Below are 12,256 nucleotides of genomic sequence, written 5' to 3' on the forward strand. Positions count from 1 at the left end.
CCCTCACTTCCCAAGCAAAGGAAACCTTTCTCTTATGAATTCTCCAAAAATGCACTTGGGCTTCTTTTATTTCCATATTGCTAACTACTTTAGGGTTAGAATCCTGGTTCTACCACATGCATCCTATGTGAAGCCTGGACAGGTTTCTTGACCACTTTAAGCCTCAGTTTCCTCATTTGTAGAAAATGGGAGCCTAGTATCTACCTCATGGAGTGTGGTAAGGACTGCAGGAGTTAATGTATGAAAAGCACTTGGAGAGTAATGGATACAGTGTCAACATAGAAGGCATCTTACTTGGATTATTAAAATGTAAGCTCTTCCATAAGCTCCGCTGATCAAATCTTTACCAAGTGCATTCAGCAGCATCACTGGGAGATGGGGACACAGGGACCAAGACGAGATGCTGCCCTGGATGGTCTGGGCCGGCCAGGCAGTGATAGTGTGGTCGGCGCCAAATCTGCTCCACGGTGGGGTGGAGGAGAGAGGTGGAAGGGGACAGTCATAGGGAAGACTCCTGAGCCAGGCCAGGGGAGCCAGAGTTGTCCAGGAGGACAGGAGGAAAGAAGAGCAGGCAAGACAGAGGGAGAGGCATGGCCAAGCCTGGCATGTGCAGGGAACTATAAACAGCCTAGTGTGGCTTGGGAAGGTGGCAGGGAAAGCAGGGAGGAGTTCATTCCTCAAAGGTGCCTGATGATGGTTTAGTCAGTGATGAGGAACCACCACTGAGCCCTTCAGAATGAGGACTAGGGACCGGATAGTCTAGTAGTCAACAGTGTGCTGCTGGGGTTTACCAGCTTGCTGAAAAAGCAAAGATAGCTGAACATCAGTTTATTATACATCTTACTGATATAAAGCAGAGGTCAGGAAATTACAGCCCAGGCCACAATTTAGCATATGGCCACACAGCAAATCATGTACACTCTTGACATTACTAACTATAGTAATGTGCTTGGGGAGGGAAGGGCTGTACTTATTACTTCTTAAAAATAACATTTGCTTAATTGCATGCTTATGTAATTTAATTTTTAATAATGACTGGTTTAACAACAGAACCGCATAATTCCAGAAAATTAAACAATCAGTTTTCACAGGTCAGTATGAACTGGCCACCTGTTTCTGTAATGACAGTTTCATTAGAACATAGCCTTGGCCATCATTTATATATCATCTCTGGCTGCTTTCCCACTACAGGGGCAGAATTGAGCTAAGTAGTTCTGCAGATACTTCAAGGCCTAATATTTTCTAACTGACCCTTTAAGAAAAAAAATGTCCCAGTCCCTAACATAAAGAATGTATAACACACAATTTCAAAATAATATTCAAATGTAATACTCTTGGTTGTAGATTCTATATACATAGCCAATGGATTCCCACAAAATGCCTTTGCTGTTTTTTTCTGGACTCTTATATCAGCAACCAATTTATGGTCATAGTTGATGAATGAGTGGAGTCTTGGCATAAATGTTAGTTGATATTTTCATTTACATCAAAAACTAAGATGAAAGGCAAATAACAAAGATGTATGTAGGAATTTCACTCATTTTTCAGTGATGTGAGCAACATCTTTGTTGAGTCAAGTAATAGTTTGTAAATACTGGAGGAATCATTCTTGATATTTTTGTGTTATTCACAATAAAACTACTATAGACATGATACACACTTAAGTGTATCCTGTATTATTAATATTTGCTTCATCACTTTTTTAGGTCTAGAAAAATCAATCAAAAATAAGTCCTGATTTGTAGAGTTGGCCAATTTTTTTGGTCTAAAACTACTCCCCTCATGGCTGTTTAAAGCTGCCAACATGATGTCACTGAACGTGGAGTTGGGAAGATGTGTGCATGGCACAGTTTTATCTGGCATTTCCATAATACGGATAAACAGACATACAGAATGTCAAGAGTACACATGATGGTAAAATATAGTTATGTGCTTGGGAAGGGATGGATTGTAAGTACTTATTTCTTACAAATAAAATTTGCTTAATTGATGCTTATATAACTTAATTTTTAATAATGGCTGCTTTAACAACTAAATCACAAAATTCCAGGAAACTAAACAATCAGTTTTCACAAGTCAGCATGAACTGGCTCCAGCACACATTACAAGGAGGTAGAGAGAGTGGTCATGAGGCTCTGTAGGATAATGAGAGGTCATAATAGCTTGAAGGAAGTGGTGGTGGGGTGGCGAAGTGGGCATGGAGTCAAGAGTTGTTAAGAAGACACCATCTTTGGAACTAAGTGACTTCTAGGATGCAGGGGGCTCAGGAAAGCAAGAATACTAAAGGTGATCCCCAGGTTAGGGCAGGGATGACTGGGTAAATGAGGTCCCATTAGCTAAGCCAGGGATTCTATTCTAGTGAGAGCAGATGGAAGGAGTGACTTCAGTCTCATCCATCCTGTACCTGCCACTGGGCCAAGTGCCAACAGGCACTACATGCTCACTGAATGGATGATTTAGGTTGAGCAAAATACCAAATCCTTCATGTGAGGTGAAGAATTCCTTCTGAGAAGTCAGCCACCAACTGTTGCCTTGGAAAAAGAAAATTTCCCACAGAGTGCTAATACCCATAAGTGACCTAAGAATTGGTAAATAAGGAAAACTTTTAACGGAAGTGAGGCCTAAGGCACTGTAAAAGTCTCTTGGGCTCAATTAGTACAAGCTTCCAGAGTGAGCAGACTCTTGCAAAAATGTGAATGACACAAATCATGTAGAAGTGCAACCTTTGGAACTTTAGTTCAACTTATGGGGAGAAAAACCCACCTCCCAAAGGCCAATATAATACTCCTCTTTAAATCCTAGTGCTCTTAAATACATGAGAGATAAATAGATAATATTAATTTTTAAGAAATAGCACATCTATTTCTGTCTATCACTCATTACCAAACCTATCTTACTTTTCTTAAGTCAAATTATTTTTTCTCTGTGTTTAGGCCTCCAGGACTGAGGCTCAGCTAAGGGTAGGGTGGGGGGGTCCCTGCTGCAGCTGGTTATTACTGGTGAGCAGGCATTACTAGTTTCACACAAAGACACTTTATTTGTAGCTCAGACCTATAGCTTCCACCTCTCTGATTTTCCCAACCTCCACCTCCCACTTCTTCCCACCATGGGCCACATGCCTTATAAACATCCATTGATGTAGCAGAGAAGACAGAATGAGAGAACAGATGGGTCAAAGAAACCCCAACACCATGCAGGGCAGACACCCCCCAGCCTCTGTCCTCCTGGCCATGAGGCCAAGCTTCTCTGCCAGGGCGAAGGGCACCTGAGTCTACCTGAAACTCAGCAGCCTCTTCTCATATCATCCTCAGTGTAAAAGCACGTGCCCAGAATGTTCTCAGTTTATCCTTTCCCTCACAAGCCAAGAGACCCCCTCTCAGCTCCTCCGGGACTTCACAGAGCCTGGTGTGACCTCCAGCAGCCATCACCGTCACCAGTTGTGAAGTTGCCTCTCCCTCCTCTAAGCCAAGACTTCCCAAGCACACAATCCTACGGCTGGATTCTCAGTACCCCTGCCCCGTCCCCTCCTCCCTGCTGCCAGCCCCTGCTTGTCTTGTGCCCTCAGAGCCTCCCGCAGTCCCTTACGTGCGGCAGGTATTCCATTCATGTCTGCTCAGGGCTTGGCTGTTCCAAATGTGGTTTCTCAGGAAAAAAAAAAAAACTGTGGTTTTGCAATAGCGGAGGCCTTTCTTTAAATAGCTTCTTGTAAATATGTACTAAGGATAAATGGAAAAATCTGGATAATGTTGTTTACTTGGTGGCTTTACCAAATACGTCAACAAATATTTCGGGGCACACAAACAAGGTGCACGTGCACAAAGTCTGTATCATGGTCATATTCCAATTGCATAAAATCCATTCGAAATGTGACTAGCCACTTTCCGAGACAGCGGCAGTCATGCTTTCAGTTGCAGTAGCCTTTTTCTCCAATTTTTTAAAAAAGAAGTCACACTTAGATGTGTGCCTTGGAAGACTACAGAAACTATTCTTTGTAACATCATGTGAGACATCTATTGGCTACATACAGATCAACTCTGTGCGGAATAAGAATTCAGGAAAAGACAGAAGCTGCATCTGTCATTTCCTATGCCATCCAAAGGTTATTGTGTTAAGGAGTAAAACTTAGTTTTCGAAATAATTTTCTGATGTCTATGGGGTATACATAGTAGGGATTATGAAAAGGCATCACCCACAGTCCCCACCCCAAGGCGAGAACTCACCCAAAGCAGCATAAGATTAATGATGCAATGGGTGGTGCAGATAAAAAGTGACCCTGCCCCCTCTTTGCGGGGTAGAGACATGGGGGAAGGTTCAGCAGATTTCTTGGAGGGAGGAGAAGTTGAATTGAGTCCTAAAGGACAGGGATGCAAGAAAAGGTCCACGTCATTTAAAAGCATGAACAAAGGGCCAAATACTGGGAATTTAGGATAGGTCAAAATTTAGTTTTTATCACTACCTAGCAATGAACAGAACCCAGTAAGTAAATCCATGAGGCTCTCTCTCCTCGTTCTTGCTACCACCACTCTCTTCTCTCAGTTCTGCTGAGAATACCGTGAGAAATTAGACTCTGTCAGGGCTAAGGATCCTGGTTTACCAGAAGCTGAAGGAGAAGGCCCTACATCATGCGAAGGCCCATTGGCCACACCACCCCCAGAAAGGAAAGAGGTGAGACAAACAGAGATGGGCAACTGTGGGGAGAGTAAAGTCATGGGGCAGTGAAGGCCAAGGACACATCCAAGAGAAGGCTAGCCTCGGGGTGGGAACCAGAATGAGCCACCGAGGGTCACAGGCAGCAGAAACCCATTGAGACGATGGTCCAAGCAGATGTAAGGACTGGATGGGAAAATCTGTGGACTGTCTGGAGGCCTACAGAAGGCAACTGAAGGTAGAGTATGGATAAAAGAGAGAAGGCAAAAGAGGGAGGGAGAAAAGAAAGATGGTGTGAGGCTGCCTCTTTCCTGGAGTACTGGGCACAGTACTCAAAGACTCTTTCCGTGAGTCCTTGGGTGCTTGTGAGTTCGGCTGGCTGTGAGCACAGTTCTGCGAAGCAGGACAGAAATCGACCAAAGGTGCTTGGTGGAGCAGGCTGTCAGTCGCACTCAGATTGCACACATCTCAGACAAGGACCATGTTCCAGGACCTGCTGGGCTTGGAGAGAAGATCCTACAGCCTGGTGAGAATGTGGGGCAGTCTCCTCCGTGACATGCTGGTGAAGCCAGGTTGTGCCAGGAAAAACAATCTTACTAGCTGTCAACTGGTGGCTTTGCTCTGTTCTCACAAAAGGGCAGGAGGTCATTCTGACTGGGGGGTGCTGACCATCTCCTTTAACCCACCATCTCAACCCATAGCTAAAGGGTTTTGAAGCATAGGTTGTCTCTTTGAGAATAAGCCTTCCCCACTTTGCTGCCCAGACAACTTAGGGATGATGACCGTGTCTAACTGTTCACTGGCCGTCACTGGCTCCCATGCATCCCACTTCTGTTCAGTTTTCTGGGGCCTGTGGTGTCCCCTTGCCCGAGTTTGCTCAATAGGGCATGGTACTCCCCACTGTCCACCAAAGAGCTCTACTAGAAAGTGAGACCTAACTTTCTGCAGCAGTTTGAGAATGATTGAAAGGGGCTCTGCACTTCCCCACAAAAACATTCTCTAAAGGTTTGCTTAAGCACCCACCAGAATGTTCTCTAGTGAAAGTAAAAGCCCCCTAGCTGCCTGGGAAACTGGTTACAGCATCGTTTCCTGGAGGCTCAGTAAGTCTGGGGCTGACTCATTGCTAGAAACAAGAGGATGTCTGTAGCTCGTTAGCATCCCATCACCTGCAAAAGGGCAGGTGAGGTGAATCTGTGATAGGATTTGACAAGGGAGAGAAAGTTCAGACCAGGTCTGTCCAATAAAAATATTGTGTGAGCCATGCATGCAAACTACCCATGTAATTTAAAACTTCTAGCAGTCACATTAAAATGTAAAAAGAAGAGCTGATGGCTGGGCGCGGTGGCTCACACCTGTAATCCCAGCACTTTGGGAGGCTGAGGCAGGCCTTCTGAACTCCTGACTTGAGATCAAGAGTTCAAGACCAGCCCGGCCAACATGGTGAAACCCCATCTCCACAAGAAATACAAAAATTAGCTGGGCACGGTGGCACACACCTATAATCCCAGCTGCTCAGGAGGCTGAGACAGGAGAATCGCTTGAACCCAGTGAGCCGAGATTATGCCTCTGCACGCTAGCCTAGTGAGACTCTGTCTCAAAAAAAAAAAAAAAAAAAAAAAAAAAAGCTGATATAATGTCAGGGCCCTAACTGCCTCCTTTTTCCTCTGTGCAAGTACAACTCTTAGACCATGGTTGCAGATCCTTGAAATTCTGAAGTTTGAGCCATGCATTTGCATTTGGATTCTGTCTTCATAAAAAGGCAAAAGCCTCAGGGGACCAAGGTCCTCATATTCACAGCAGTATGGAGAGGCTGAGATAAATTTTGAGACAGGATGCAGAGGTTGGCACGAAGGCAAAAATAAGTGTATGAAGGAGAGAAGGAGTACTTCTGGGAGGTCAGGGCAGACTGCTGCTGGCCTAAGAAAATGGAACATCCAAGAAAGAAAATTATCTGCAAGAAAGGAAGTCAGCAACCTTTTCCTGCGCAGGACCAGAGGGTAAATATTTAGGCTCTGCAGGCCATGTGGCCTCAGCTCTGCCACCATAGCATGAAAGCAGCCAGAGGCGCAACACACAAGAGAGTGTGGCTGTATTCCAATAAAACTTTATTTACAGCACGGGCCACATTTGGCCTGTAGGCTCTAGTTTGTTACCCCTGCTTTAGATAACACCTACAAATCCCAGATAGCCTCCTTAGGTCCTGGGTTTTGAGCTTCTCCAGTGCTTGGTTCACACCTCCTCTGTGCTGCATTCCGTTTATTCTGTTTACCTGTCTGTGGCCTCCCTGGCATCTGGGGCAGATGCATTGCGTCCCTCGTGTCAGCACAGAACAGGTGTTTACCTCATACCTGGGGAGAAAATGTGTGTGTAGAGGAGGGAAAGACAGCAGACAAACCTCACTGAGCATTTCCACCCTCTTGGCAAAAAGCTACAGGCTCATACAGGAAAAGGAATCTTTGCTGACAGCAAGCAGTACCAGGAGACAGCAGCCTGGCTTACGGCGTCACTCCTTGTTAAAATGCAAACCCATGAGCCGATTTTGACATCAGAGCTAAACCCCAGAAAACTGCGCCACCGGAACCACCTGCAGACAGGAGCCCTCCCCAGAACAGATCCCACTGCCATTCACTGCAGCCTCCTTTGATGAGGAGGAGAAACACTGAAGCTAGCCAGAGGTATAAAAATGCTTTGTTATTAGAAAATCTAAATGTCTCTCTAGGCCTGTGCAGTACCATTAGGTGACGTCAATGGCTCAGGGTATCTGAGCTCTGCGTTTCCACTTTTCTCAGAGCAGCAGCTAATTCATGGTGGTTAACGGCGTTTCTATTTAGAGCCTCAGAAAAAAGCAGGTGGCCCCTCACCCCTGCATCCTCAAGTCCCGTGCTAACGGCTTGCCTGCTCTCCCAGTGGGGCAGGAGGACTTTACAGCAGGAAGGACGCCAGGCCTGAGACATTCAGTTTCATTCACGCTAGCCAGCAGCTTGAGGGTCTATGACATGCCAGGCAGTGTGAGCACACAGGACAGCACAGACCAGTCAGTGACCCTGCTAGAGGGGAGAGGGCAGTTTAGCACACAAATAGCTGTGAAAATGGTGGGGGGTGATACAAAGTACAGAGGGTACCCTGGGGGCCTTCAGGAGGAAGGTACCACTTAATGTTTCCTGCACCGGGCGATGAAGAACTGGTAGGATTTGGGCGCATGGAGTTGCAGGGAGACTGGTGACAGGGAGAGTGGGGGTCCCTGTCATTAAGTGAGAAAGTGGGTAAGGAGGAGCAAGGCTGAGTTGGTGGGGGAAGGGCATGAACTGGACATGAACTGTGCTCTGTCAGTTTCTAGCATGAGAACGAATGAGCCCCAGTGGCCCCGGGTCCTCTACTGTGGCTCCACAGCCCAGAAATGTTGGTCTGCACTGCTTGTGTTCAGAAGTCTGTCTCTAAAGAGACACCAGGTGTCCTGTCCCTCTCTTTCTGCCTACATCAGCTCTTACGAAGAACTCATTCTTTCTCCTGGTGTGTTGCAATGTGGCTGTTGGACCACGGTTTTTTCCCTATGAAAGGCCATTCTTTCCTTTGCCAGAGGTCTCCGAAGACTTGCCTCTCACATGGTAATAAGTGAAAACGTCCTGATTTCAGATGAAATTCTTAGGGCTGGAGGAAGCATTTTATCTTGAACTATGTCTCTTTTTTTTTTTTTTTTTTTTTTTTTTTTGGAGATAGAGTTTCGCTTGTTACCCAGGCTAGAGTGCAATGGCGCGATCTCGGCTCACCACAACCTCCGCCTCCTGGGTTCAAGCAATTCTCCTGCCTCAGCCTCCTGAGTAGCTGGGATTACAGGCACGTGCCACCATGCCCAGCTAATTTTTTGTATTTTTTTTTTTTTAGTAGAGACGGGGTTTCACCATGTTGACCAGGATGGTCTTGATCTCTCGACCTCGTGATCCACCCGCCTCGGCCTCCCAAACTGCTGGGATTACAGGCTTGAGCCACCGTGCCCGGCCTGAACTATGTCTTTTAAAGAAGCATGTGGACATGGACCCTTTTGATACCCTGAGACAACAGACGGAAGATCCTCACCGGCTCACTGGGCTCACCCCACTGTCTACTTACATCCCATTGGTTCCAGTTGATGTCCAGGCCTGGCTGGGCTTCACCTTCTCATCCAGCACTTCACCCATTTCTGCCATCCCCTATTAAGTGGATTATGCCATAGAAGCCCTTGAAATCCCTTAGAGATACTGCCCCTTCTTTAAAATCTTCGTAAAAATCAAAGGCCATATGTTGTAAGCTTTCAAAAGTAGATCACTGATAATTATGTTTGTTGCATAATGGTTAATCTACAATGATGTGAATATATACATAATCTACAATGAAGTGAAAATACACATAATCCAGTAGTAAAAATTCTAACCAAGTAGAAAAAATACCTACACCAATGTTGCCCTCCATTATAAAATGACCTTAAAAAGTTCTTAAATACAGTGGCTTATTAAAATTCTGTGACTGCAGATGATAACATTCCAACGCATTGTTCCATATGATACAAAGGTAGGAAAAAGTCACAGTACTAATTTGGAATGATTCTTATTTCTGTAAGAATCTGTAGGGGTGAAATGCTGAAATGAATGTATACTTTCCAACTGATTAAGAAATTAAGATTAAAAAAATAGGACTTTTTTTATTTGGAGGAAGAATTTTATGCTTTATATATTAGAGAGTTCCTCAGCCACAAGCTGAATCATAACTGATGTGCACTACACATAAAGTTATATAGGCTTGCAGGGAAATAAAAAAAACGGTGTCAAAGAAGCCTAATTTTCCCATAAACCTTCTTAATTGGCGGCTACAATTAGACACGGAGAAAGACAAGCGGAGAACAGTGGTGAGACAAGCAGAGAACAGAAGTGACGCACGGCCAAGCAGACAAACCCAGCGAAGGGAGCTGATACTGTACCTGCTTATTATTGTCAGTGGTACAACACAGTTTCTTGAGGGAGACAAAATGCCTAATTTTCCTAATAACATAAATAATCAGTTATTAGTGAGTCAGATATGAAATGATTCAACAAATCGCCGAATGAAAACATCAACAGACTTCTTAAAGCTAAACTCCAGGGTTCATCCTAGGGCAGCTTTAAAATTCCAGCAAGACTCAGTCTACAGAAAACACAGTTTTCACACAGAGCCCACACATGCCTTTGGAAACTGGGCCTCCCTTACACATCACAGCGGGCTCCGAAACACTTCCCGAATGGGCATCTCATTTTGTAACTGACTCCTCACGTCTGGCTCCTAGACATCTTCAGTTGATAGGATACAATGCTGCTACAAACAAATTAGTTTTAATTCTGCTGATGCTAATAATTGCATAGCTACAAAAGATTCATTTGGGCAATGACCACATTTCATGGCTGCTGGTTTTATAGTAAGTATCCCATATTCTTTCACACTATAATTGTCACCATAATGGCATGTTTCAGGCAGATAAAAATCCTCTCATGGACTGGGTTGCAAAACTCAGTGGGTGGTCTCACTCTTTATCATTGTCACAAGGAAAATCAGGCAAAAGACTACAGGTACCTCAGCCCTGTGCCAAAACCAGCTTGTAGTCAATATTTTACCGAGAGTAAAGCCATGAAATCCAGAGCTACATTAGGCTTTCTGCCCCAGAAGCCCATGGGGCGTCCCACTCTCTCTCTTTTTACCTGGTTCACTTTTCTCTGGAGGCCTCTGAAAAGAGGATAGAAAATACTGGTTATTCTGTAATGAACTTCACTCAACTAAGAAGAGGTAAAATTTCCCCACTTTTAATAAGAATTGCCGCTGATGGCTCACTGCCTACAATCACAGGGAAGATAACACTGGAAATTGTGTCTGGACAAAAGAACTTCTTTTTCTTATCGGTAAAATCAGAAAGATCAGAAAAAATGTATCCCGATGGAAACTGCCAGACAATAGCATGTCTGCTTTGCTTTGGTTGTCTAATGATTCTGGTCACACACACACAAAGGGATTCTTAGCTTTGATTTTCTGAGGAGATGGTCTAAGGATGAGGATAAAAACATGACAGCCATGGACATCATCTCAACCCTGTGGCTCTCAGCACTGCCTGCTGGTGAGAGTGGCCACGCTGAGGCCAGGCCGCTCAGAAGGAGGGCCGAGGGGCAGCCTCTCCAGCTCACAACCTCAGTCAGGGGCCTGTCAGTGCCCCAATCATCCAGAGCGAAGCAAAAAGGGAGCTCGAAATTACAAAATGGCATGTAATACCAGGTGGTACTGATGGGAGGTAGCCTGAACTGATGGGAGAGCAATTTTGAAACTAACTAAAATTGGAGGGGAAATAAGCTATTACAAATACCTGGCTGATTTTATGAAACATCTTGTTTTCTACTCATGCAACAATTTGCAAGGAACTCAAGTAGTCCTAAGAGTCACAGGTGGGACTCCTGTCCCAGTTACTGGCAGGACAACCGTGGCTTCGTCTTTTTCTGACAGGTCACACAATGTTGTGTTCCTTATACACTCAAACTATGAACCTGGTATTGACCTTCAGGCTGGTTTCGGAAGGCTCACCATGATGAGGGGGGTCCTGTTTGGCTTTGTAAATCTTCTCACAAAATTTAACTGGAGGAAGGAAGAAGAATTGCATATTTTTCTTATCTCTCCATAAAAGAGAGAGGCTTCTCTGGTAATCTGAAATTCAGTGGATTGAGATGCCTTCAGCTCCTAGTCAGACACACCTTTCTCTCCATAAACTGTGGCCTCGGAGGAACAAGCCCAGAACCAGCTTGGAGGAACCAGCATGGAGCCAGGGCCTCGAGCAGGAGGAAAGGTTGGCTCCCTGTGCACTGAAAGCTGAGGCCAGTGAGCACTGGCAGGAGACCACTGTTGTTATGGGGAAAGGGAAGCCCAGAAATCAAGCCCCTTTAGTGGGCACTGGGAATGACAGAAGACATGGATGAATCAGGCGGAGATGCGAGGCTGGGGTGATGCTTCATAAAGGACATGGAAAGCCCTATTTGGGGGCTGCTGCCAGCTGAGTACAAGCACCCTCAGTCTATACTACATTCAGCACAACCCTACTGCATTTGTGGATGTAAGGCTCATACTGGCATTGCAAGCCTGATGCCCATGAGGGCCTTGAGTCTCTATCTTCAGCTAAAAGAGTTGAAGAGTTTGCTCTCACCCTCCTTGGCCAATCACTGGGGTGATCTTCACGTGCTGTTGGATGCTGTCCCCGGATTTCCGTCTGGCATAGTAAACCCCCTGCCACTCCTACATGGACAAAGAGAGCTCTTAAAATCCGTCAGTCAAGGATGACAGCTGCTCCTGCACAGGGTCTCAGCAGGCTGAGGAGGACAGTTCCCACATGCTTCCGTTTCATTTTACAACGCCGGCTATATTGCTGTACGCACTGCAATGCTGACGTGGCTACATGTGTGAAGACAAGACCACAGATCCATGTATCTACCACCAGGCTGTCTGTCCCAGCTCCCAGGACACTTGGCCTGTGGGTGGAATTCTGCTCTCAGCCCTATGGCTGCTGTGGCACTAGGTCAGGGGATTCTTCTGAGGTCTCTCTCTAAATCTTCACAGCAATCTGTGAACCTGG

The 12,256-nt window shown here is 45.4% G+C and overlaps 1 protein-coding gene across 14 annotated transcripts in view; it reads right to left on the bottom strand.

The window, feature by feature from the left end:
• Positions 1-12,256, bottom strand: part of PDE8B (phosphodiesterase 8B) — a 371,501-nt gene that overhangs the window by 67,778 nt on the left and 291,467 nt on the right. For 8 of the 14 annotated variants that reach the window (XM_074384536.1, XM_074384534.1, XM_074384551.1 and 5 more), the window contains 2 exons: positions 11,831-11,919; positions 9,599-9,659 (listed from right to left, as the gene is read on the bottom strand). The exons of the other annotated variants lie outside the window; for them this stretch is intronic. In XM_074384536.1, the coding sequence (XP_074240637.1) occupies positions 9,599-9,659; positions 11,831-11,919 (150 nt within the window). The remainder of the gene's footprint in view (positions 1-9,598; positions 9,660-11,830; positions 11,920-12,256) is intronic. 14 annotated transcript variants of the gene reach the window in all.

Source organism: Saimiri boliviensis, chromosome 1 (assembly GCF_048565385.1).
Source record: "Saimiri boliviensis isolate mSaiBol1 chromosome 1, mSaiBol1.pri, whole genome shotgun sequence".
Lineage (NCBI taxonomy): Eukaryota > Metazoa > Chordata > Mammalia > Primates > Cebidae > Saimiri > Saimiri boliviensis.